Source organism: Platalea leucorodia, assembly GCF_965183815.1.
Source record: "Platalea leucorodia genome assembly, chromosome: Z".
NCBI lineage: Eukaryota > Metazoa > Chordata > Aves > Pelecaniformes > Threskiornithidae > Platalea > Platalea leucorodia.
In genome coordinates, this window is record NC_138858.1 from 45,899,085 (window position 1) to 45,925,298 (window position 26,214).

A 26,214-nucleotide genomic window follows, 5' to 3' on the forward strand; every position below is an offset into this window, starting at 1 on the left:
CCTTCCATGAGCAAGTCTCTGAGAGACCTCAAGAGTTCAGGTGGAAGTTAAAAGCCGTTCAGTTACCCGACATCGTCTACTCACTCGAGGCTGAGCTGCATGGATGGGAGGAAAACAGAGCAACTAGGAAGACACCCGCCTCCAACATCGAAGCAGTAGTCGAAGTTCCAACTTGGCCTGCGAGCGGTACGCTGCAGAACAAACGCATCCTGCGCCGGGAGAGCCGAACCTCAGCGGCAGCAGCGCCAGCGCACGCCAAGATCGGAAACGGCAACAGACGCCAAACCTAAGGGGCAACACTCGGCGGCGGCAACTTAGCGTGTTTCGTATCGCAAAACCGCTCCTTGTCGTTGCCCGAGGATAAAAGCATCCCTGCAAACGCTACTGCAGCGCTCGCTGTGCGGGGCGCCTCCGAGCACGGCGGGCGCCGGGGCTCCCCGCCCCGGCCCTGCGGCGGGCGCGCTTTGTGCGGGGCCGGGGCCGCCGGCGGTGCCCGGGGCGAGCACGCCCGCCAGGCTGCAGAGGCTGCAGCAGGCTGCAGCAGGCCGGCTCGCCGCGGCCGCCGGGGCGCGGGGGCGGTCCCGCCGCAGCGGCCGCGGGGCTCGGGGCGGCTGCCGGTGCGGGGCGGCGGGCGGCGGCACGTGGCGCTGCCGCGGGCGGGCGGGCGGGAGCGGGCACAATGGCGGCGCCGGGAGCCGGGCGGGGCGGGGCGGGGCGGGGCCACGGGCGGCCGCGGGCTCCCCCCGCCGCCGGGGCGGGGCGGGGCGGGGCGGGGCGGGGCGGGGCGCACCTGGCCGGGGCGGCGGGCGGCGGGGCGGAGGCGGGCGGGCCGCGGCGAGGGGCGGGGCAGCGGCCTCCCATTGGCCGGGCGGCGGAGCCCCGCGCGCCGGCGTCGCGCCGTGCCTGCGCGCCGGCCGGGAGCGGCCGCGGCGCTGTCGGCGCCTCACGGGTCGCGGAGCGGCCGGGGCGCCGCGGCGGCAGCGGGTGAGCGGCCAGCGCGGGAGGGAGGCAGCGAGGGACCGGCCCCGCGGGCGGGGGACCGGCCCCGCCAGCCCCTGCCCGGCGGCGGGGAGGGGACCCCCCCCGCCTCGCCCTCCCGCCCTCGGCCGGGGTCAGGTGCGGGGATGCCCGGCGGCTCCCGCCGCAGGCCCGGCGGCACCACCCGGTTGACCGGGCAACGGAGGCACGGAGGAATGCGGCGGGCGGCTGGGCGCCGGCGGCCGCCAGGGCGGCTGGGCGGCGGCGCGGCTGCCGCTGCCGGGGAAGGGGCGGGGGCGGGGGGCGCCGCTTTCTTCTCCCGCCGCCCGGGCAGGGGCAGGGCCGGGGGCGGGGGGGCGCCCCCCGCCCGCCGGTGCCGCTTCCCGCGGGGTGGGGAGGGCGGGGGGCGGCGGCCCCGGCGCCGGGGGGGGGGGGGACGGCGGCCGGCGGCGGGCAGGGGCGTTCACCTCCCCGCTCCTCCGCAGGGCGCGCAGCCGAGCGCGGGGCGGCCCCGGCGGCTCCGGGGCGCTGGTGATGAGGGCGCCGAGCAGGGGCTGAAGCCGGCGGCGGCGAGGCGGCGACCATGACGGTGTTCAGGCAGGAGAACCTGGAGGAGCACTACGAGACGGGCGAGGACCTCGGCAGGTGGGTGCGGGCCGGCGGCGGGGTGGGCGGGGGCTGCCGCCGGCGCTGGGGGTGCCCGGCCGTGCCTTCGCCCCCGCCCAGGAGCCCGGGGGCGGGGGAGCGAGGTGGATTTTAAGCTACTGCGCGTTTGCCTTTTTTTTTCCAATGGGGGTCCGGTGGGGTTCGGGGCTTGGGCCGTTCCTGGCTGGCGCCTCCCCGGCGTGGTGCCCCTCTGGGTGCCGTGCCCGCCGCCGTCGGGGCGGCGGTGGGATTGTGGCGCTCGCCGCTGCTGCTCGCCGGGCGGGTGGCTGGAGGCGCGGTGCCTTCGTGGAGCCGAAGTTTGCATTGTGTTGGTAGCGCAGGGCCCGGTGCGTATTGCACGTCGGTTTTGCTTTAATAACACGAGGGCAGAAGCGAGAGGAGGTGTGTGACAGCCTTTGGTCGATGGTAGCCTGGTGAGGAAGACTTCCCAGGCATCGCTGTTGGAGCTGGCGGCCGGCTCGGGGACGCGTAGCTGCGGGCGAAGCGGTGCCCGCTGGAGCCTTGGTTCTGGAGCGCTCTGTGGCGATCTCCTCCCGCCGCGCCCGTCGCGTTGAAGAGGTCGCGCTGTTAGTTATGCCTTGTTTTTTCAGTGCTTGCCGTGTTTTAAGACTGTTAACACTGAATTGTGTTGTGTGCGAGTCCTTTCATCTTCCTTCCGCCTTCTTTAAGGGGGAATCTGGTGGCATTTTAGCACGCCAGTATGGCAGAATCCTTTCCTAGCGTTCATCTCGGCGATTTCAAAGCTTAGGACCAGTGTATAATTACCACAGGGCAGCGTATGTGGGGCAGGTGATCCCGCATCCGCTTGTGTGTGCCTTTCCAGTGAAGGGTCCAGTAACAGGAACTGTTGCGAACAAGGTACTGATGCCAGGAACTCAGAAATACAACGCTGTTTCTTAAAAAAAGCCAACGAACCAAACAAAAAGCCCCCACATTATCAGAAAGTTCATTGGACTGTATTTAAAATAAACTTCACCCCATTTATGTACAAGCTTGTTGCGGTGACTTGTACAGGTACGTGATGAATGTGTACTTTTATTTTCACACAGTGTTCTGGGTTGGCTTTTTCATACATCTAGAATGACAGGCTATGTTGGACAGCGAAGTCATTAACTTATTGGCTATCTTGTTAGAAAGACATGTTATCATGCTAAACCATAAGTTTAGGTTGTGTGGTCTAAATATTTTGTTTGGACACATACAGTTGTTTGATTTGATTCCCATTCTTTTTGGCAAGAACACATAAAGTGTTCTGAAATTCAGGTTTAGGTTTCTGGGCTCCTAAAAATAAAACTATGCTTGTGCTTACAGACAATGATACATGATGTAATTTATAGAAGAAAATACACAGATCTAGAAATAATCTGTCATGTTTTTTTAAGGTTCTTCAGGGAGAAGACAATGGCAGTATGCTAGTTTAGAAAGCGTTAAGGTTTATGTAACCTCTCTTGTATTTATTGTAAAGGGAAAGTGTCAATGCAATGTTTGGTCCCCAATACATATTTGTGAAATAGAACAATTGCCCTTAGGCCAAGTACATAAGAAATATTTAAATATATGGGGATTTTTTCAAACAAACATGCTCTGGAAGTCACATGTTAGCTCCAGAACACAGCAGTGAAGACCAAGTGTTTCATTTTTACAGTGTGGGGAAGTGCAAACACTGAGTAATGTTACATAGTTCAAAGAAAAAAAAAGGGGAGTTCTTCAAATTGGTAGAATATTAGGTAATAGAGTTCAGTAAAAAACTGGTATATTAATGTGATCAGTTACAGACAAGGTATTACAGTACTGAGGGTGGTTTTATTCATCTTAATGCTATATAAGTTTGGCATGCAGTCTAAACCTATAATATTTTAAGAATTTAAAAGAATGTTAAACTCTGCTGTTGTTTTTCCTTGAAAAAAGTAAAGAAGACTAAGAACCTTATCAATTTTATCTACTTTTGTGAGAAAATACCAGTGGATGGTAGAACACCGTGAAATGTTTGACGGGGCTTTTGCTTTAAAAATGGAATGCAGTTATTTAAAAGGGCCAAAGCTTTCACTTCAGCATCACTTTGAGAAGCCGTGATTATTCCATTGCAAAGTGTTGCCATAAAAACCATAAGAGTAAGCAAATCTCAGGATAGTTGTTGTATGGTTTAGTTCTGTGGTGTTTTTAACTTCTTTTTCAACTTAAATGTCTAGGGTTGGTTGAAATACTCTCTTGTAAATCCCATTGCTTTCCATTCCTCGTTTACCCCTTAGGTAGGTTTCTCACCGTTACGTTTGCATATAAATGTAGTTGCAAATGTCAACCCTGAGGCTCAAAACTCAGAAAGCAGTGAATATTAAAAACACCTTTGACTTTAAAATTTGTGTTCATTTGGGAACCCGAATGTGATTTAATACTTGAGCTAAGCAATGATGAAAGGTTCCATTTTGCAAAATCAACCTATTTTTCCCCTTCTTAGGGAAGAATTCTTTTATTTCCTCTTACTTAGCTGCAGTCACGCAGCAAGCAAATGGATAAATGAACAGATGAGATTTTATTGACAGAGGTGTGTTTGAATGAACAGATCCTGAACTTCTTAGACCAACCTGCCTTTTGAGAAAGCTCAGTGAAGATGCAAATACTCAGAAATTTTCATCTTCTTCACTATTTTCCCTTGTAAATTATTTAGCAGTCTTTATTACCTTACAATAATTCTGACAGTAACTAGAATAAAAAAATCATTTGAATAAGAAAGTGATCTAAGAAAGGTGTCTTGAAGAAAGTAAATGTGTTGTGTAAATGAAATTTTTGATTGAAACGAATAAAGGAGGTTTAAATATTGCTTTAACATAAAACCTAGAGTTGTTGGAAACAAGGAGAAGGGATAATGGTATGCCTGGGCTGAAAAAAAATGTACTTTTTAGTTTTCTGGTATTTCACAGTGCCTTTGCACAAAAAGTAATAAACAGTCCTTGTCCTTTTACCAAAGTGTTTGAGTTTTATTCCATTCTTTGGTTTGTTTTGATTTATGCCTGGGTAGATTAAGCAAAAAGGAACTTGGGATTGTGAGTACTGACAGGATCACCCTTATTTGTCTTGCCTGTACGTGATTTCTTCTGACCTGTTTGTGGCTGTTCAAGTTGGTTTATCTTCAACTTTTGTACCAAAACAGTCTTGTGAGACTTGTGGATCAAATGTTGTCTTTAGCACAGAACATATGAGAAGATTGTGCTCTTGATCGCTGTGTATGTTGCATCACATATGCTTTTTTCCCCTTCTTACAAACCTGAAGTGATATACTTGCATTATTCAGATGCAGGCTACCTAGAGGTGTGTTAAGTAATCATCTAACCATGAAATTTCAAGGGGTGGTAGGATTATCGTGAAAGAGCAACAAATTTACTAAAACTATTTTGTTCATTTTAATTCTGCCTGCAGTTGCAGGTGGTGTGACTGTGCATTTTAAATACCCTGCTGCAGTGCTTTTACTTCAGTCCGCCCAAAAGACAGGAATTCAAGTTCCTCAGTATTAAACCTCACTATGGTGAGCACGCAGGTAAAGACCTTGAAACCACATCAAACTAATGAAAATATTTTTTTTATCCTCTTGTGACTGGCCTTACTTGGGAGTTGCCACAGTACTGCGAGAACTGCGGCATTGCTTAAATAATTATAGGGAGAGGTACCCAAACAAGGCTATGGTATAGATATATACTGTGTCTATTTATGTGGATTGAAGGGATTTAGTTCCTGGTCTTACAAATAGCTCCCTCCTCCTTCACCCCCTACCACCCTGTTTGTTTCTTTTTTTTCCTTTAAACTTTCACATGCTTCCTAAAAGAGATGCAGATTGTTGAAATAAAGTTTTGAAGAATGGTATTTGCATTGCACTGTGGTTTGCAATTTTTAGATTCTTGTTGATTCAAAAAGTAGGAAGAGGTATCTAACAGTTTTGAAGTTCAAGCTTGTTTGGACCTGTTGGACTCACTAGGGAAACACTTGCAACTTGTTGAATAAAAGCTATGATGAATCTCAGCAGTTTTGGAAACCAGTCTGTTTCTGCTTGGTAGCTCACTAAGCAGAGATGCTAATAGTAAAAAGCAGTAAGCTAACACTGCTATCTAAGGTATCTAATTGCTTTATCAGTTGTGAGAGAAAAATGCACAGGATAACATGCTGAAGATGCTGATAAGAGAGACCAGGGAGTTGTGCAAATGTGTATTTAAGATTTGAAAAACATTCTTTTATCTTTGAGTGTTGAGTGAAAAAAGATTTTTTTTTTTTTTTTTTCCCCTTCTTTCCTCCCCCTGGATGCTGGAAACTGATTTATGTAGCAAGCAGGGAGTATGTAGGCAGAACATATATATATATGCATGTATGTATTTTTGGTTATTGACATATCAGTTTTCAGAAATGCTGCTTTTTAGAGATGCGAAGGCTGTCCGTCATCTATCCACACACCATAACTTGTAACTACATTGCACTCCTGTGTTTGGTGGAAAGTAAAAACACCAAACAAAAAATACTTGGATGGCAACTAGAATTTGACCTTCATGGCACTTCTCAGGCTTGATAGCATAAACTAATCTTGCTAACTAGCTGGTGTACTAAAATTGTCTGAGCATTGTCAACCTCCGTCGTGAGATGTATAGTGAATATATATGTGAAATTCTTTTGAGGTGATACTTCCTTTCAAAATGGTCACATTTAAAACCCATGCCAACAGTCTTTACTAACGTTATAGTGTAACATTTTTTTCTATGAATTACCAGGTTAGAAAGTCATGGGGGGGGGGGGGCGGTGAGAAGGAGCAATGTGAAAGACGGTCTCGTAAGGCTGAAAGTATTGCATGTAAGGTATAAAAATTTTAACTGTGATACGTGGAAATTTCCAGTTTCTGTTTTCTTGGATTTTCTTGCTGTGACCTCATCTCTATTGCTCCATTAAAAGGCATGTGTTAACCTTCCTTTTCATACAGAGGTAAAATCGTTAAATACTGAAGATGCAGGAGGTGCAAACCTCTGCAGTACCATTTCCTGTGTTATTCGTACAGGCACAATGATAAATACTGCAAGTATGGAATTCACTGTCTCTATAACTACATGTATGCAAATTCCAGTAGAATATCATAATTAATTACAGTAAATTGACTATATGAGTTTTTCAGGGACAAAGACCTGGGAAGGAACCCTGAAGGTGTTGGCCACAAAGCTGCTGCTTGAGCAGGAAGCATGGTTGGTTGGTTGGTGTCTTTGTGTGCTTTTTTTTTTTTTGAGTTGAAAATGGTGACTTTCAGATTACAGCAAAGAACCCTTTCTGTGCTGTTGGTGAACCGTGTAAATGTTGTATCAGTCCTGTCAGCTCTTGGAGAAGTTGGTTATTCCATGCTTGTCTGCAAGTCCTGGCGCTGGTGGTTGCGTGGGTACTGAAAAGGAAGCTGGAAAAACTTAACTGGAAAGCGTGGTGGGAGGAATTATTCTTCTGTGTCTGAAGTCAGTTTACCTCCCAGCCATGCCTCAAAATGCCTTCTTTTCACAAACCCATAATAACCTGCGAGCTGCTGATGGCGCAGGCTGCAAGAGGCTGTCACCATACAGTGCTACTGGTGACAATTACTGCCTTATAATATGTGCTGAGAGGTTTGCTGCATGAAAAGCACAAGAGGTGCAGATGCTTTTTGGGTATAGCTGCTTGGTCCTGCTTACTTTGTTTCTCGCTCTGGGAGAGAATAATGCCTGCTTTGTAGGTCTTTTAAAATGAAGTGTAATTAAAACTAGAGCTTGCTGATTATTCTGTGCCTTCCGTTTAAATGCACAAATCTTTGTAAATCTAAACTCATCAGGAAGCAGATAAAAATGCTCGTCTTTGATTTCCTTTCTAGCCAGGCTCAGTAAGGCATGATCAGTACCGGAGCTGGTATGTTATGGGTGTGCTGAAACTTTCATTCCACCTTTCCGGGCTTTGCTTTTTTGTCCTTCTGCGTTTGTGGGGTATTTTGGTGTTTCTTTTTCTGTCCTCCCCATTATCTCCCTTTACAGATGTTTGAGTATGTCACTTCCTCTGCTGGAGCTGTGCGTACTGAACAGAAATCGGCCCCTTTAGTTTAGGGAAAGGGAGGCTGAGGCCGTGTTTTCATTAGAGCTGTGTGCCAAGCTCAGTCCACGCTGTTGGTGGCTGAAAGGAGCAGTATCACTTTCCTCTGCTCTGTGTTTCTGTGTGGTTTTTTTTTTTTTTTATGCAGCAATGCTGTCAAAGGGGAAAAAAAAACACCTTATATCCAATTTATGGCAGCAGTGCATGCTCAGATCAGCTGAAAGCACTGTGAAATCCCAGCCTGTGTGGGGTTGTGATTGCCTCCATAAATCTACCTCAAGTTAAATATGTAGGAGGGACAGAGATAAAGAGTCACTTTACTACAAAGGCAGAAGAACATAAGCTGGCAACAAGGAAGTTAAGCTGGAAATTAGGAGAACAGCGGATGGTGCAGTGGTTCTGGAGTAACCTTGATAAATGGTTGTTGGCAGTTGCTCAGAGGTGTTCAAAGGTGTATCAGTTTTTGGAGGAAATTGCATGTTTCGTGTGAGACCCACAGCTGGGCTTAATGGCCAGGTGTCCTTCTGTTTTTAACTGGCTTGGTGAGCAAACCTGTGCAAGTTGTTGGTACAATTTTATGTTCCGAAGCAAAGGTGCCAGTTAAAGCAGTGGCTCAGTGTTTCTGTTTCCTGGATGGTAGTGGCTTGCATAGGAGCTCTGTCTCAAATAAGACTGTTGTTTCTCAAACTGTATTTTGACCCCATTGCAGGAAGATAGGTGATGCAAAGGAGGATTATCCAACAAACCTGAAAAGCATTCATTGACTTACCATGTGGAATAGTAGATTGTACTTAACCATCACGAGTTCATGGCTGAGCTAGGTGGAAGTTGAGAGACATGTGCACAAAGCAGAACGATCTTCAAGCCTAAACTATTTTGTTGCATGTCTTTGTTACGCAGTGAATTTTGGAGTAACATAAATGGTGTGAAATTCAGTAGAGCTGGGTACAAAGGCCTATGCCAAGGAGTCTAATATAGGTCATGTTGTTAAACTCTGAAATGTCATCGCCCAGGGGGTGATACAGAACGAGTGGAGCCTGCACGTTTTGGTCAGTGGCTGGGTGAAATTCCTGTTGGTTTTGGTGCAGTTATGGAACAGGCTAATACCAGAGATGAACTGTAGGGCCAGGTATCTCCCCATATCCTTGTGCAATACCTTGCTGTGTCCTCCTTTACTTAGTACTCACAGCTCTCATCCCTCCATTTCAAAGAGATAGCTGCTGTTCTGTTCTGAAGTGAAGAAGAGACGCTAAGGTGGTGAAGCTGTGCAAAGAAGCTTCTTAGGAGACTTAAGACTTTGGTACATTCAGCCTTGTACCACAAAGCTTGGAGTGGTATGATTTTTAAATACACTGGAAGAACGAAAACGCTTGGGGAAACAAACTTGAGAAACTAGATTTACATTTACAGTGTTCACAGATGAATCTGCAGGCTGGAAGTTGAAAGGCCGCTTGCCTCCAGGAGAGTGAACTCTGGGACTTGTCTTTGAAATGAAGCCAATGTGAACAGGGAACCTAAACTGTATCAAGATTGAGCTTGTAAAATTAAAGGAAAGGATTGCATGATACTGTCCTGTGGAAGGAGGACACTGATAAGGATACAGTCATTGTGGATATCTTAGATCAGTTTTAACTCTCTCGTTCAAAGTTTCCAGGCATCTTATAGTCCTTGAGGATGTTGTCCTTTTGTACTAAAGGTGTGATATTTTTAGTGTTGGAGTTTGGTGGGTTTTTTTGGTTGTGGCACACACTGATGTTGGGGAGGATGTCTTGTCATAGGTGCTTTTCACCCAAATCCACAACAGTTCACATGGTTTAGGATTGCTGTAAGACACTACACTGAGTAATCCACATGATGGTCTGCAACCTTACTCTCTGGGTTCTGATATTTTATTTCCTTCCCCTTATTCCCTCTTGATTACGCAAGCAAATGTGACAGAAAATTTCCGCTTCAAGAGGCAATACTGTCGAGGAGGAAGCATCATTGCGTAGCTGCCCAGACTACGTGCGTGCATTGACCACCACCAGCAGCAGGGACCTTGCAGTGCGGTGGTGTGCTGCCGCTCGTTGCTAGAGCAAGTCTCCAGTGTTGTCTGCCTGCAGGTGCAAGTCTGTTTGTTTGTTAGGAGGCTTAGATGGTCTTGCCTGTACTTAAACTAAAGCAAAATATCTCTTACTGGGTGGTCACAAACATAAGGGGACATATCCAAAGCTTGGAAGAGTTCACAGTCAGTGTAAATTGTAACTGTGTGTACAACCTGATTGAACGGTATAGTTTAACTGAATTTTCTGCTGAGCTATGTAGAAGAGTGAGCCTTTGGAAAGGAAAAAAATTGTTTTGTGTAGTAATTTTCTGTCTGTGCCCTTCTTGCTTAAACAGGATGTTAAGTTAGCCTGTAGCTGAACTCGTGTACTGGAAATATTTGATTTCCACTGTATCTTTATTTCTGAGCAATTAATACTGTGTTTCTAAGTTTTCACAAGTTACTTGAGGAGCCCTACTTTCTGTCTGGTATGTAAGTTGGCTTCTGGGCTCTTGTCCCTTTCCTCAGTTTTCTCTCAAGTATCAGTAAGTAGTTGTCGTAAGACTTGAAGTACTGGGTGGGTGTGCCTGTAGAAGTGTTCCCTTAGAGTACCTGCTCATGTGCCATGGGAACAGAGAGCGGAGGCACACTTTCCCCAGGTCGCATAGTCTGTTGAAGCTGTGCTGTTTTGAAGTTGTTACTCTTGTGGGACAGAGAAAGAGCGTTCATTTTCTGGAGTCTTCGGTAACTTTTGGCTGTCTTGTGATTATAGAGAAGTGGTATGGGGCTTCTCATCTCTTCTTTCTCTGTTTTCTGAGATTTTTAGTCTCATTGACTATTGCAGGGTTGTCTGCAGCTTAAGAGGATTGGACTTCATTGCTGAGATGGTCCTTTGTAATCTGTATTTCTAAATGAGACTAAGGAAGCCAGTGCTTAAAACTGACAATGATATGTACTCTGTGTGGGGTGTGTGTGTTATTTGGTACTGCGCTTACTTTACTTAATTATGTAGGTATAACTAGGTGGAGCTAACTTTTATGTTAATTGGTAATATCGTATTCTGCTCTGACATAGTTTACAACTAAATTATTCTGTCAAGTTTAACCGAGACCAAGGTGTGGGGTTTTTCCCCTTTATCCACAGAAGATAATATTAGTGGCTGTTTTACTTGGATCTAACAACTTTGTGGAGCCCTTGACCACACTTTCAACAGCTTCATCAACAAAACTGGCAGTTTATTATTTCCTAAGAAAAAACAGTACATAGGAGTCTTGAATAGTAGTAAATTTTAGCTTTCTTTTGATACCTTTCTTCTTGCTGACTCTGATTCCTTTATTGGGACACTTGGGTCCTGTTACCTTTAATGAATATGATGCAGGTGTAATCCCAGAGATGGATATTTCACCTTGTCTCCTTCTGCTTTCTTTATCTTTTTGGGGTTTTGTGGGTTTTTTTGGTTTTCTGTTTGTTTGGGTTTTTTTCTGCAAGCATAGACTTCAAACAGTTTGGTATAGGAGTTAGGACTTTTTTGGTGTATTATCTGTCTGGCAGTGTATTCTAATCTCCATGAGCAGGGCCATCTGCGCAGAATTGCTGCTGATTCCCTGGGAAAGGAAAGCACATCAGGGAATGGCTTAGTTCCTTATGTCTCATCTTTTCTCATTGCTTTTTATTGGAAAGGGCCTTCTGATACTATTTACTTCACATTCCTGCCTAAAAAGAAGGATCCCTTTTCCTGCTTTTGTCGCCAGTTATAACATTAACTGGAGAACACACCATTCCAGATTACATCTTATAAAGCCGGTCCATTTCTGCTGCCCCTTTTGTTCCTTTAAAAAGAGACCTTTACATTGCTGTCCCTCCTAAGGGTGTGCTAGCTCCTGGTCAGCACTGCCCTACCTGCCTGCTGGCCCGCCCGGGTGTTTTTACAGGGTGGGTAAACCAGCCTAATGAGAGGGCCAGTGAATGGGGCGATCCTGTTCCTCACCCGCTGAGCTGCATTCTCCTGCTGCCGCTCCTCTGCTGGCACTGGCACCGCTCCTCTGCTGGCACTGGCGCCGTCCTGAGCGCGGCCTGGAAGCGGGAGGGGATCACAGACTGAGCTCCCTGAACTGGGTCGCCGCGGGCACGTCGTCAGGCAAGCATCAGTGCCAGCCACCGGCACAGGGCAGGAATGCATGGCCAGAGGGACGGGGAAGCCTGCGGTTGTGAGGGATGCTGGCTCAGTCTGCTGACCTGCATCAGTGCCCTGCAGGTGTGGCCGGCTGAGACTGCGCGGTGAACTGGGAAGTAAAACCTGACTGTCGATTGACCCTGGACAACGAGATTGGTGACTGCACAGTCTGAGTATGTTTTCCTGTGGCAGCAGCCACAGGGTAGCCAGACAAGCCCTCCTTTGCACGGAGGTCAGAGGGGGCAACTTGGAAAATTTCTTTAAATGTTCTAAATTCCTAAGTACCCAAGCTTGTCTGTGAGAGTGAGTAGTTGTGAATAAAGGCTGAAGAGCTGGGGAAGTGGGCAATTATTTGGCTGTAAATAGCAGCTCATAAAACCGTAATGTGTATGGACAGTTACTAAGGCATGTGGTATGAGATTTGTGTACGTGACACAAACTGTGCTTTGTTTGTAATGCCATGTCTTCTTAAAAAGCTGTCTTCAGTCGAAGCAAAGCAGTACTTTAATTTTTTTGGCTTAAATTTGGCTTAAATTTTTTGGCTTAAATGATATGTTTATAGATTGTATTGCTTTGTGAATTTCTTACGTATTTAGCTAGCATCAAATTAATAATTGGAGGAGAAAAACCAGAAATTTTCCCAAGCAAAAAATGACTCTGCCATCTTCTGTAGAGTATAAGCTTGAGGTTGTATGTTTCTCTTTGTGCTCCGGTACTGAAAGGTACCTGTGAATTTTACTTCCCATCAGGTATGAAGAATCACTGTAATGAAACGTGGTGAAATCCATTCCACACCTTTAACGCTATCGTTTCTTGGGAAAGCTGAGTCATAACCTGTTTGGGGCTTTGCAGTCCATCCCCACTTCTGCTTTCAGTGATTAGATTTTACTGTTTTTCTAGCGTTTGGTGGATGATCCATACCTTATCACTGTACTAAAAGATTTTTCAAATACACTGAAGAAGCAACATTGTGTTACATTAGTGTCCTTTAATGTATCTAACAGGTGCAGCTGTGCTGCAGATCTCATGCATTTGTGTATTTTTATTTGTGGCCATTCAATGTAGATATCTTCCAGAGCCAAAATCTGCATGGAAGTACTGCCTAGAGGCACATTGTTATTGCTCATTAAGGTCATAGGTCATATGCTATAAACCAGGGAGGTTCTGAAAAGGTGAAATAAAGGGAAGCTGCTCATTGTGATGAAAGAGTGGATAGCATAACTGAGATCTGATAAGCATTATCACTAGACTCTTCCTCCCCAAGCTGAAGGACAAAAATCCACTTCAGGTGTGCTTAAGAACCCATTGCTACAGAAGAGAAGCAGGAAACTCAAAACATTTTATTTCCGAAAGAGCACCAATAAGAGTCTCTAGCATCACCCAAATCAAATGTGTGTTCTGCTCATATGTTTTTAATATTCATCCCAGGCTCCTGGTTTAAGAATTTCTGAGCCAGTGATGACTGAGCTTTTATGTTCAGTTCTGAGTCAAATGTATGTCATGTACATCTTTTAACATTTAGGAAGACTAAGTTATGATTTAATGTTAATTGCTGAGCTGGTTTACAAATTTCATGAAAAGCTCAAATGAAGGGGAGAATGAAATACTGAAGAACAATAGAAGCATTAAGATTCAAACTCTGGTGTTAAGTATTGGCACGGTATATTATGTTCTTTGTTTATGTAGGTATGTAACTTAGTCATTGATCCTTTCAGTATCTGTATGTGCAAGCTCCTTTTTAATACCATAAATGGCAGTAAGGGTAGCGCTTTGCTTAAAAATCTGTGCGTTATCCCACCTTCTTTCTGGCTTTTTCCTTTCCATCATAGCTGTAGTTATTATTTGAACGGTTTACAAGTGTGAATACTCTGCTTTTCGTACTACAAGATGATTTCTGAAAAGGCTTTAGCAGATGCACATGTATTCAGACCAAATGGGTTTCAGCAAGCTCCAGCCCAAGCATCCTTAATAGGAAATGGCTGACATCCAGCTGCTTTGGAAGTTTTACAGCCATACATATTCTGCCCAGCTTATACATTAAATACCACTACATCTTGGCATGGACTTCACATTGGTATTTTAACCCACCGTGTCTATGAGTAGACTTCTGTCTGAAGCATTTTCTTGAGTCCTTGCTTGGGCAAATAAGATAATACCTAGTTCTTTGCATTCTGTAGTTTAGCAATCACTTAAGTGCTTGTGTTAAGGCACTTGAGGCACAGGACCTTCTCACATTTTCACTTTTTTTTACCATTTCCAAGTTTTACAAGAATGATACATGTGTGTTTAGACTGAGTTCAGTTTCATACTGGTTGTGTACATCTTCCTATATTTGTCATGTATGATAACTGACACCACATTTAGTGAATTTTTTTCCACTGCGTATTGACAAAGGACCAGCTCTAAAGTCCTCTAGAACAGGTCAGTACGTTTTCCCTTTTATTACAGTGTTATCAACGTATATGTCAAAGATCAGTGACTTTGAAGGGTTCATTGAGAGAGGACCACAGAATACCGAGATCTGGCGAATCTGACACTATGCTTGTGTTCTGTGAACTGCAGAGTACAAATGAGAGAAACAGTGAGAATGTCAAAGTGTGGTTTAGCACTGCTGCCATCTGGATACTAGGAAGCTAAGAGCTCTTGAGCTTTACAATATGGCTTAGTCTCATATTGAAAATAAAAATTAAAAAAAAGGCAAACAGGATTGAACATACCATGGAGAAGACTGTTTAAAAACAAACTCTGAAGTTTTCAAACTGTATGCATAATACCTGTGCACTTACGCCATCTCACACTGAACTATATTAGATGAAATTTAAAAGTGAAGAGTAATCATATGGTAAAATGAATTCTCAACAAGGAACCATAAAAAATTGTTTATCTCTTGGGCAGTGAGAAGTTTTACAGCTCCTAACATGAGCAAATCACAGCATTTAGATATGTTTTTGCTTACAAAGGAACAGCCGACATAATTGCTATTCCTGCCTAGGCAATAACTGGATCAGAGAGGAGAAAAAAAATAGTGTCTGGCCATTGCTTAGCCTGTTGTATAAAGTTTCAGTGATATTGATAACTTGCATTTCTTGTCTCGTCTACTGGCACAGTGACAAGCACACATGTCTGGTGTTACCCAGACTGTACAAGTGAATGTTGCATAGATTATATGAAACTGAAGAAAGAGCTGAATTGTTTATATACATACAGGAAGCAGGGAAGGCTTTGTCTGTGCCTGTCTGGTGTTTGCCTCTCACCCACCTATTCTAACCATTCAAAGCACTATAAAAAGCAGGAAAGAGAATTTAGTCTTTGTTTGGCTACTTTCAGACTTAAATAATTCACTGAACTTCTTATAGCAATCTGTAAAGTTGTTCATATGTCTTTGTTTTGTAGCTGCAGTAATTTATGGGTTTCTAGGAGGGCAGAATCATCAAACCTTCAGTAATGCTTCCAGCTTTTTCAGTGTGCCTTCTCTTCTGAACATCTGCTGCCAACGTAGACCTAGAGTACTTTATTCATTCAAATTTGCATTCCAAAACCCAAATGTGAATAGAAAAAAAAAAAAATCTGACATCAGAATTCCTGCTCATGCAAGAAAATCTGTTTTAAAAAAAAACAGAACTACAGAACTCCATAAAAGCATGTAATATCTCTTCATTCTGGCTAACAGGAACAAAAATCTGCTTATTTACCTGACTATTAGGCCACACCAATCCATTGACAAAAGTGTAATTTAGAATGAACAAGACAGTACTGGTGAGCACATTGATGTAAAGGAGTTCCTTTTTGTTTCTGTGTACAGCTTGTAACTTGGAACAACACTTTTTCTATTTGTACACAGATGCCAGTTTTTCAGTGCCAAGAATGTTCCTTTCATACACTATAAAGTTCTAGCAACAGTGCAACTCCTCTTTCTGGCAAGGGCTTTTGTACGTGCTTGAGAGTTAAAATAAATCTTTCTACTCCTTTTCTGCCTCATTTCCTCCCCCGCCCGCTTTCATTCCTTGACCTTCAGCTGCGCTAAACTAATTTTCAAGAGCACGGTTTGACCTAATTGCTTAGCAGAGTATGATCATGGAGAAATCCCATATATTGTCTGCTAACCCTGTGGTCATAACTTCTTTAAAGTCATGTGCTCCTTTGAAAGAAGAAGACCACATTGACGGGAGGGAGGGCGGTGTGCTGGCACTGTCTGTGGAGGATTTAGCAGCTGCAAGATCTCTCCTTTCTTTTTCTTTCTTTGTCTGCAATACCATTGTCAGTGCCACCTTTTCTTCTTGAAAACCCTTGTCCTTCGTGCTGCATGGCACTTAAGAAAGAGACAAACTCTTGAATCTGTGCCTGATTGAATCATGAATCTATACTTTCTTTTCCCACCCAAATGAAAAATACCTGGGTGTGTGTTAACTGCGTGTTTTTCCTTAGAAGGCTTACATGCAGGCATAGCGTAAATTTGAAATGCCCTGATGATTTGGAAGCAGATAAATAATGATAAGAGACCGGAAGACAAAGTAAAGCCGGAGATGCAATGATAGCTGTTAGCCCCTTTGTTCTGAAAACCTTCGAAGCGCAGCGGCAAGCAAACGTGGTGGGAAGAGAGGGAGCGCGGCTGGCTCTTGTCTGTGTGCTCGTGCCCAGGGAGCCCGTAGTGCCTTTCTTACCCACGCCTCGCTGCAGACCTTCAGCCTTCTTTTCCATACTGGTGGAACTTTCTGTCTAGTTCACGAGGGCCACCTCTCAAAAACCTGAAGCTGTAAGCTGCCGCAGAGCGAATCGTCCATCTGTTGAAAGCTGCGTTTCCTGCCGTCGTTTGTTACCGCGATGAATGGGGGGCTGTGCTGTGAAAACTCTCTTGACACGCTTCTGGTTTAAGCTGTGCATAACGGTAACATAAATGAGAGTCAAGTGAAGAAATGTTTTCTCTAGCTCCTTTGTGAGGCAGATGGAAATGATTTCTGAGTTTCTTGTGTATGCGCCTCTGTACTAAAACAAGTCCTAAATTAAGTGGGGGTGCAGGAGATTTCTAGCCTACAGAGTAGCCTAGTGACAGGAAAATCCACTTGCTAAGAAGAAAGACCTGCAGTGTCAAGTGTGAAGTTTTTAAGTATTATTGGCGTTAATGGTCTACAAAGTATGGAGCAAGGAAAAACATCAGTGTTTCCTAACTGCTATTGGATTTATTAGCTGAATAAATTAACTGTGAGCTATTAATTTTTATCTTTTCCTAGAGGACTGATTGTGCCTCTGCACGAGACTTCTCTATCACTGTGCAACTCCTGCTGAATTCAAAGCTCATCGGTTGCAGCACTTAGTAGTATCCTTCATGCTGTCGCCATGCCCCTGTTCCTCGAGGAGAGAAGGAAAGCTGAAGTGGGAGAGCTCTTCTGACTGTCATTTTCCATTGAAAATTAGAAGGCAAACTACATTGATTTTTTTTTTATTTGTGTGTTCCAGAAGTAGTTACCCCATTATTCTGTCTTTTTTCATAACTTCTTTAAAAAAAAAGTTAGGAAAAAAAGGTGACTGCCCTTTCAAACGTCACGTGCGTACTGTATGCCATGTGTTGTCAAGGGTGTCTTTTCAAATTGGGATTATTCTTTTTATGCAATTCTGTTGGTCTGTAATTTATACTGTGAAGTTTTACGGCCCAAGGTACTTCACCATGCAACCTTAAGTCCTCCTGTAGTAGATCTTTTGGAGGTAATGAGAGGTAAAGGGAAATGAGAATGTATTTATGAGGGAGCTTACTTGCTTTTTACTTAAAAACAAGGGTGGAGGGGAAGAGGAAAAAGACTTTGTGTGCCTGTTTGTGGGCACATACAGGATGTATGGTATTTGGGTTTCTGTGCTTGTTTTTTCTTCCATTTTTACCCCACACATAGATTGTATTGTAATTGGCATGTTTTGAAAGGTCCTATGTTTAGTCAGCTGTGTGAAATGGCTTAATAATAAAGTTCTGTTCCCTCACCCAATTCTCTTGCTCATTTTGGGGGATTATGAATTTTTAAAAGCCTTTTAAGCTGTCTTAGTTGAACACAGCTTTCCTATGTCTACTAAGTAATGTTATCTTTAATAGTGTTTATGTGCTGGTGGTTTTTCATACATTGTCAAGAATGACATCTGCTGACATAGAGAAAAAGAGGTATCTTACCAAAACAGTTTCTCGGCTACAGTTAGAGCTGAAACACTGGAAGAAGCAAGATAATGTAATGTGATGCTTCTTGAACTGAGAATTGAATCCGTCCTTTAGGGAAAGGGATGAGCTTTATGGATATGGTTAATAACACCCTGTTGGTGGTTATAAAATATGCATGCGTATGTTAGGGTGGCAGGCACCTGCATGGAGGTAATAGATAATGCACGTTTATCAGATGCACCGTGTAGCCTTATGCTGTAGTGAGAGCAGGTTTACTCTGGTTTTACAGTGGGTGTACGCAATGGCTGTGTCCTTGTGCGGTGCGGAACAGGGTGCTTACTGTAACAAAAGTGAAGCAGAGCTGCATCGTCGGGTGCTGCCTGGAGTGCTACTGCTCACCTCATCTTTTCAGTAGCTTCCCCATGTTTCAGGGTTGCACAGAGAGCCTGATTAATCTTTGTAAAGCTCAGACCGGGTTGTTAAGTACATTTGACAGCTTCTTTATATATGTAGCTTTGTTTGCATCAATTGTTTTCTACCTTTTCTCCCTTTTCTTTCCTCCTTGTTGTATCAACATTCACTTTTTTCTATATGCCATCAGAAACAACACATCACTGCATTCTGGTCTGTCTTGGGTGTTATCTTTGTTTGCATTTGCTTTTTGTCCTTTGCACTTTGTCAGCTGCTCAATCTCAACACGATACTCGCTTCCTGCTGCCTGTTGGATTTTTAACATGACTTTAAATGCACCATGCTATCCTTAATCACTTAATAAACACCCAGAAGTTGGGATTTTTCAGGATATTCATAGTCACAAAAGGACGGCAATGTCTTCAGTTTTAGTCTGAAAGCATCTCCTTCGTTTGTGATATGCTCTTAGCCTATCTTTGTCCAGCACCCTGACTGTATCATCTGCCTCAGAAAGTTGTCTTGTGTGGTAACAAGCTCACCTTGATACATGGTGAATTCTCACCAGCTGATTTTTGTGGTTTTTTTTTTTTTATGCAGTCATAGTTGTTTTAACCAAAAGTTGCTGGAATACTGTTAATTCAACTTAAAAAGCAGTCATAAAACAACAGTGAAGCTGGGATCATTAATATCAGAAGACAACTTACAGCAAATTCTTGCATCCATCTTAATTAACATTGCTAATTATTAATATTTATCTTGCTTATGTATATGTAACTGATGGAAAGTTTCATTTCTCTGAGGCCATTTAGAATTTTTATTCTGAAAATTGTAACTGTGTTTTTACATAGGGTAGGAAGATCTTGAGAAAAGAATTAGTATAAATATCTTAACTTTTTTCACCTTCCAAGTGCTTTTGAGACGCCTCTAAAAGTCAATTTACGGTCTCTTCATTTGCAGTAGCTGCATTGGTTTTAAGGTCTTTTTTCAGTGTTTAGGATGTGAAGTCTTTTGCATTTTAGGTTAGAGGATGTTACTCTGAACCTGAATGAAGAACTGTTTCAGAGATGGGGCTATTACGTGGCGTTTTTATCTCCTCGTAATGAAGCAACAGTTGAATTAATCACTTTTTACCTTTGGAGACACCAAAATTGGTCCTGCATACAACCTCACTGTTGTCCATACAAACATTCCAGCTGAAATTCCCAAGCATCCAAACTGCACGCCAATACTTTTCTGGATGAGAAGACTACATAGTAAAGGAGTATATTTATTATATTATACATTTCTACTGGATTTTAGGTTACGGGGACAACTGTGGGTTTTGACCATTCTGCTCACTTGAAGTGGCTTCCACAGCCATTGCAATGTGACCCTTGTGTTTGTTTTCAGTGGAATTTGGGTGTAGTTTGCCCGCAGTGAAAGCTGCTGAGAACGTTTGGCGTTAACTTTGCACTTTTTAACATAGGTGGTTTGGTGCTACTGTTGGAAAGTTAGTGTAACAAAGTGTAATCTCTCTGATTCTGTACTCTCAACTTCGTAATTCAGGGAGCAAATAATCTACAGGGAAAATTTTCTGACCTGTTTTGCTTTTTTTTGTCTGTATTAATTCAAAACTGTGAGTTTATATTTCATTTTAGGTAATCCATCTCTGTAACTGCCCTATATAAAAATCAAATTTGATGTTTCCAAAATAGTATCCCAAATGTAGTGAACTAGCTATAATTTATTTCAGTTTTGTTTCTTAACCTGACAGTAATTAATTTTCTGTAGTTGGAAGAAACTGAGCACTGTGGAAAAGTACTGGAGCTTTTGACTGAACCCCACATAAGTCCTAGTAAATCTCTCCTTAGTTATATCATATTGCATGACAAATAACCTCGTCTTTGTCTCTGGTGGAGCATCTTAAAGGAAATGAAATTTCAGAAAACTGTGCTGAATAACTACTAGCTGCTGAGAAGCAAAAAGAAAAAAAAAAAAGACTGTCATATGCGACCCCCAAAATATTTCGTCTGACTTCTGTAGTTAATGTTAATGATTGGGATATGGCTGGCCAAGCAGAAGTCTTGTGTGAGAGGTTTTGCAACACGAATGAAAACTGAGGGAGTAGAAAATGAGAACTCTAAGTATTTGCGAACAACCTTCTCTTTTTCAAAAAAAAAAAAAGTAGCATAAAAGAAGTTGAAAACAATCTCTGATATATTAATGTTCTAGTCTGCCTACTTTTCTGAGGTCTCTCCTGCCTCTTAGAGTACTGTCTCTCCAAGTCTAGTTGCAGGATACAGGGCAATGTTGGCTTGAAGAATTTCAGCTCATTGCCATTTCACCCTAAGACATGTGGTAGCACTTTCCTCCATGACTTGTGTGAACACTTTTGTTTTAAATTATCTTTTAAACTGGATCATTGAGTATTAATGGTTAGAAGTAAATTTTGAGTTTGTGAGATCAGTTGAAGAAGAGGTTTGACAACAGGAACAAGTAGTTGGGCATGCAGGAGGGTACGTAAGGTGTGCACAGACACTTTTGAACCAACTTCACTTTGAGACAGAGGAGGAACATGTTAGAGACCCTTTCTGCAGTACCATATGCTGCAGAATTGCCACTGTGCTAGCAATCCAGCCCAACAAACATGTGTAAAGTATATGATGTTAATGTGAAAATTAGTTAAACTGAATTATGGAAAAATACTATTTGGGTAAGACTGAGTGGAGAAAATTATAAATTGATAATAAATTGCATAGACAAGTCTCCTGTTGTTCTTCATAGTACTGATTTTTAAACTAATTTTGTGCGCTCTCCTGACGTACTTAGGATGTTTGTTTAATGTGTGGCCTATATGGGCTTTAACTTTGCAGCAGAGCTTTAGAATTCAAAAAGCTACTACCTTCCCTGCTTTCATTTTTAGAGTTCCAGTGTTGGCCTTTTTTGTGCTACCCTGGTGGTGTTGCCTGAAGGTTATTTCTTCTGCTAGTCATGTGGCAGATGGGGAAAAGAGTTCCAGCGTTATAGCACGAAAAAATCATGTGAGGCCAGATAGAGTGACTGTTTCTTGGTGGCAGTTTTGTTTCCACACGGTTGTGGCTCTGCTGTAATGTCTTCAGAAGAGGGCAGTGTCCCTTGTGCTCACTGTAATTCCAGTACCCCCTGTACCTGCAGTCATGAGATAGCTGTGTTTGTGCTTATGTAGTGCTAGTGGTAGCGTCTACAGCCCGCTCAGCAGAGATCACGTTGTCTTTCATGTGGGTGCCGCATCAAGCCATTCTGTCATCTAGTTTCATCTTACGATCACGTTTCCATCTCTGATAAACCGTCTTCTTTCAGCACCATGGTGAAATGGTGGTGTGCAGGGCTGTTTACAGCTGCATGGTGACTTTCCTTTTTCCCACGCAACCGCTACTGCATTATGTTATCCAAAAGGACATGGAGCTTTGAGGAATCTTTGCTGGGAGGAGTTTGTACTCGCTGTGAAGACGGTTTATATCTGCATCCCTGACAAAGGCTGTGTCTGGCTGCTTGCCTCAATGCCTGTACTTACCCTGTTCACTACCTAGTGGAAGCCTGAACCCACACGCTTCCCAGGATTTCATCTTGTTTACTCCAATGTTTTTTGAGACAAAGCTTGAGATGAACATTCTCTGATGCTGAAAGGTTGTGGTTTTTTTTTTTTATTTCCATGCTTTGAGAAAGCTTTCAAGAAGAGCAATAAATATCTCCAGTTGTACCCAGTGAGTGCATTGAGAATGGCAGTGAATTTAAGCCTGAGAGGTGTTATGTTAGAGCTAAGGCTCACTGGTGTGTCTGTTGTTGTTGCCAAAGTAATGAAAAGTAATTCAGTCTGCCTCTTTGGGTGTGATGGTATGGTTTCAGACGGGAGGGTTTTTGGGGATTCCCTATTCCATTTGACAGATTTCCAAGCCTACAAGTTGATTTTTGACTGCCAAGCCCACAGTAGTTACTGTGCGCTATGGCAGCTGAGCTCTGCTCTCTTTCTCTGTCACCACCAACACGCTCTCACTTCAGTGATGTTTCTGCCAGCTAGACAGTCTTACAGTTACACTTGGAGTAACACCTGTGCAAACTCATTAATTGCTAGAGAAATTTCACTGGTGTCACTCTAGGAAGTAGGAAAGGAGCTGTCTTTATTTGGTGACCTAGCACTTTTCCACTTCTGGCAATCCTTTTTTGGTTTTTTTGGTTTTGTTTTTTCTTTTCTAAAACTCGTTTTCCTTCTGGCACATTGTTGGCGTTCAGCCATGAGGAAGCCGTGAGGCCATAGCGGCTTTCACTGTGAATAGGAGAGAAACACCTGACCTGTGAGGGAAGGGGGACTTTGACGTGCGACTGTTGCTCTGCAGATGCAAACTCGTGTGCCACCGGGTTTTTCTGGACAGGCTGCCAAGGCCACGAGTGGCCTTCGTTAATTTTTTTTTTTTGTGGCTGCTGAGGAGTGTGCCACATATGGTTGCTCACAGCTGGTCACAGTGGATGAACCCCACAGGCTGACATAACAAAACAGTCTTCCCTGCAGTGGCAGACAGTCCGTCCAGAATGCTGTTCGCACACTGGCACGCTTGCCTTGCCGTCATGTTGTGAGACACTTCGCCTCCAAGCGCGAGGCAGGCGAGGGCAGTGGAAGAAACCAAGATGTTTTGGGGACCCAGGCTTGCTCTGTTTGGGCAAATGGGGTTTGTTTTTTGGCCCCATACCCTCGAACTACATAGCGATAAGAGACGTTCTGCCTGTTCTGGGAGCTGCGTGCTGCCCCGGGCCGCGGCCTCGCCGGGGCGGCAGTGCCTGCAGAGGGCTGCCTGATGGACACTCGCCTCTCGCCGGCCAGATGCTTGGTCGCGTTCCTCGGTGTGTGCCGGGCTCTCTGCGGTTGCCCCAGCGGGAGGGAGTAATTCGGAGGTGGTACCGACCCCATCTGTGCATCATCTCCCTCCCGCCGGCGCAGGAGCCTGCCTCAGGGCTTCCCCCTCCACCAGCTCCTGATCAGCACTGAAAAAAGGCAACATTTTCTGTCACGCAGCGTTTGGGTGCTTGGTCAACCTGACTGAGCAGCCAAAATAGTTTCAGAAACACTGTGGGGGTAGAGGGGTAGCAGGACTCTGATTTGAAAGGGAGGGAGGGTTCTGCACACCGGGAGACTGAGAGGCAGAAACATGAAGTGGCCTTGCAGCGGGTTACTGAGACGCCGTGAATAGGGAGGGAGCCGTCCTACAAAACGCGGGGCTGTCCCCCAGCTTCACGGAGCTGCGTTTGAGTGCGGACCTCTTAAGGAGCAGCCGCTGCTGCCTTCTCTGGCTGGGTGTGAGACCTTAACAGGAGATGAAACAAGAAAATGCTGCTTGCCAGACTGCCTCTGGCAGCACAGGTTTTCTTACAGAGTACAATAAGTCTTTCTTAAAAGACCTCTTTCCCCAGAGTGAAAAAGGACAATTAAAATTTGTTGTTCCTCGTCGAACTATTCTGCAAGGTCAGTTGTGGCAAATGCACTACCGCGCTGATCTCTTGCTCTCTTGTAGTTCCTCATTGACGTTTTTTCCCTGTGTAAAGAGCTGAGAGGAACCCCCATCAGAGCGATTTTTCTTTGTCTGACACTTTAACATGAAAAAGAACAAAATGAAGCATGACACTGGGGGAGAGCACATTGTGCTGGCCTCCCTGAGACAATTTGTATTGAGCTGAAAAGCTGGTGGCTGGCAGTAGGGAAGGCAGGCTGCTCACGGTTTCACTGGCACAGGGGGTGGGTGCAGAAAGCTGTGGAGAGGCACATGGTCATCCGACATAATGAGCTCTGTTAGAGCAGTCCCTGCTAAGAGAAACCTTGCTCCAGGTGATGTTTCAAGTAGGTGCAACTTGTGCAGATGAATGTGTCTTTATGACAGAAAAAGAAAGGGAATACATAAATGGAATCTGCGTTCTTGAGACCAAAATAAAATGCCTCTGTGAACTGGATTTGTAACAAAAAACGCAGCAAAAATTAGTTACAGCTTTGCTTGCACTACTGCAGCTTGAGTCGTGTCTGTCTGTTTCCTCGGGGAATACACCTTTGTCAAGAAGGCAATAGATACAAGAAAATTACAGGAATTAGCACTGTTTGATCTTCGCTTTCCTAGATACGGACTTCTCAAGTAAAGATTTCAAATATTAAAGTAGGCTGTGGCTTGTGAAGTGAAATACTTCAGCACTGTCTGTCATTTATTTTCATGTGCAAAAATATGGAGCAACTTGAACAACTCTATCTTCCATAAGGCAGGCTGTCACTTGTGAGCAGCTTTTTTGTATCAGAATCCCATGTAATACAGAAACATCTGACCAAAACTTTCCAAAGAGAGCTTTGATGAAGAATTAAAATTAACTGAAAACCTTTTGTACCCTTCCAGCATGTCAAGAGTACCCCTACCTAAGCCTCTGAAATCTGTTACATAAAGAGTTAATGCTTTTAGGAAGTGAATTTCTTAGTTATTTTTGAGGAAGTCGTGACAGCAAAGGGGGTGCAGTAAAATGCCTCTTGAAGGGTAGAGGGAGAAGTCATGTGCAGAGAAAGTTTATTGGAAATACTGAAATGTCACTGGGCGACTGGTTCTGCTTTTTTCCAGGGCCCTACCAGTCTTCAGCTGGGATGCAGGGAGGTCCCAAGTCGAGGCAAAATGAGGAACTGAATCTAGGGAGCACACTGCTGGTCATAGCAATGGGGAAGGAGCACAAATCCCCTGCGTCGTCATTCGTAACTCTCTGGAGCAGAGCACAGCTGAGGGATGGGCTCGGATACTGCTCTCTATAGGGGTACTACGCTCTTGTTTGCAAGCTCTAACTGGAGAATACCAGCTTTCTGGAAAAATACTCTTGTAAAAGCTCCATTTACGAAGTTGTTTGTGAATGCAAAAATCGTTGCTTTATTTTGGAGCTGTGTTGAGACACGCTTCATCCCTTAGCCAAGTGTCCCCAGGTTATCCCGCTTATCTCTGGTGTAGTATTGCATATCCGTAATACATAAAGCAAGAGGGTGGAGGAGGGCAAGGCCAGGATATGTATGAGAATTTCCACTTCTGCAGTGCAAAAGTCTACAGAATTGCCCCTTGATTAAGACCATAATTTCTAAAATGTTTCCTGTAGTTTGTGCACTCCTTTGCTCTCAGCCCTTGTTACAGGGGAAGAAAGGATTTCAGTTGCAGCTTGCAGTGACTGTTATGCTGATGTCCATGTGACTGCATTTTTATTCTGGTGTCTAACTCTTCATCTGAGTAGAAAGAGCTGCAGCGCTGAAAGCTGGAATTGATGCCTGTGCATCTTTTGTAGACTGGCTGAATTACTGTAGAAAGTGAAACTTTTCCGATACAACGTTAGTGATTATAAATACAAAACTGTTTTGAATGACAAATCTTCTGGCATCCTGTTAGTCAAAACCACACTTAGAAAAAGGCTCTCTGTTTTGGCACAGAAGCTGAATTTTTGGAAACAACTCTTTTTAGTAATGCTGATACGGACTTGCAATTCTCCCCCCCGCCTTTTTTTTTTTTTAGTTGTATTTATTCTCACTGTTGATATTCATTGAGCGTACTGCTTGTATAAATGAAAGTCTATGCATTGCTTACAACGGTCTCTGACCTTTCCTTCAATGTAGTATTTGTCATAGATTTCATAAAGGTCATCAAAGTAGGCATGTGGACTTTGGACTGCTTCAAAATACTGACTGTTGAAGTAAGAAATCGAGGTGGTGTTAGGTCAGAGCTTACAGGAGAGAGTTTCTGTGCACAA

General features: G+C 44.1%; 1 protein-coding gene across 1 annotated transcript in view; it reads left to right on the forward strand.

Moving 5' to 3' along the window:
• Window positions 1-1,525: 1,525 nt before the first annotated feature.
• Window positions 1,526-26,214, forward strand: part of DAPK1 (death associated protein kinase 1) — an 89,040-nt gene continuing 64,351 nt past the window's right edge. The window contains exon 1 of the mRNA XM_082336971.1: window positions 1,526-1,623. Within this exon, the coding sequence (XP_082193097.1) occupies window positions 1,562-1,623 (62 nt within the window). The 5' untranslated portion in view covers window positions 1,526-1,561. The remainder of the gene's footprint in view (window positions 1,624-26,214) is intronic.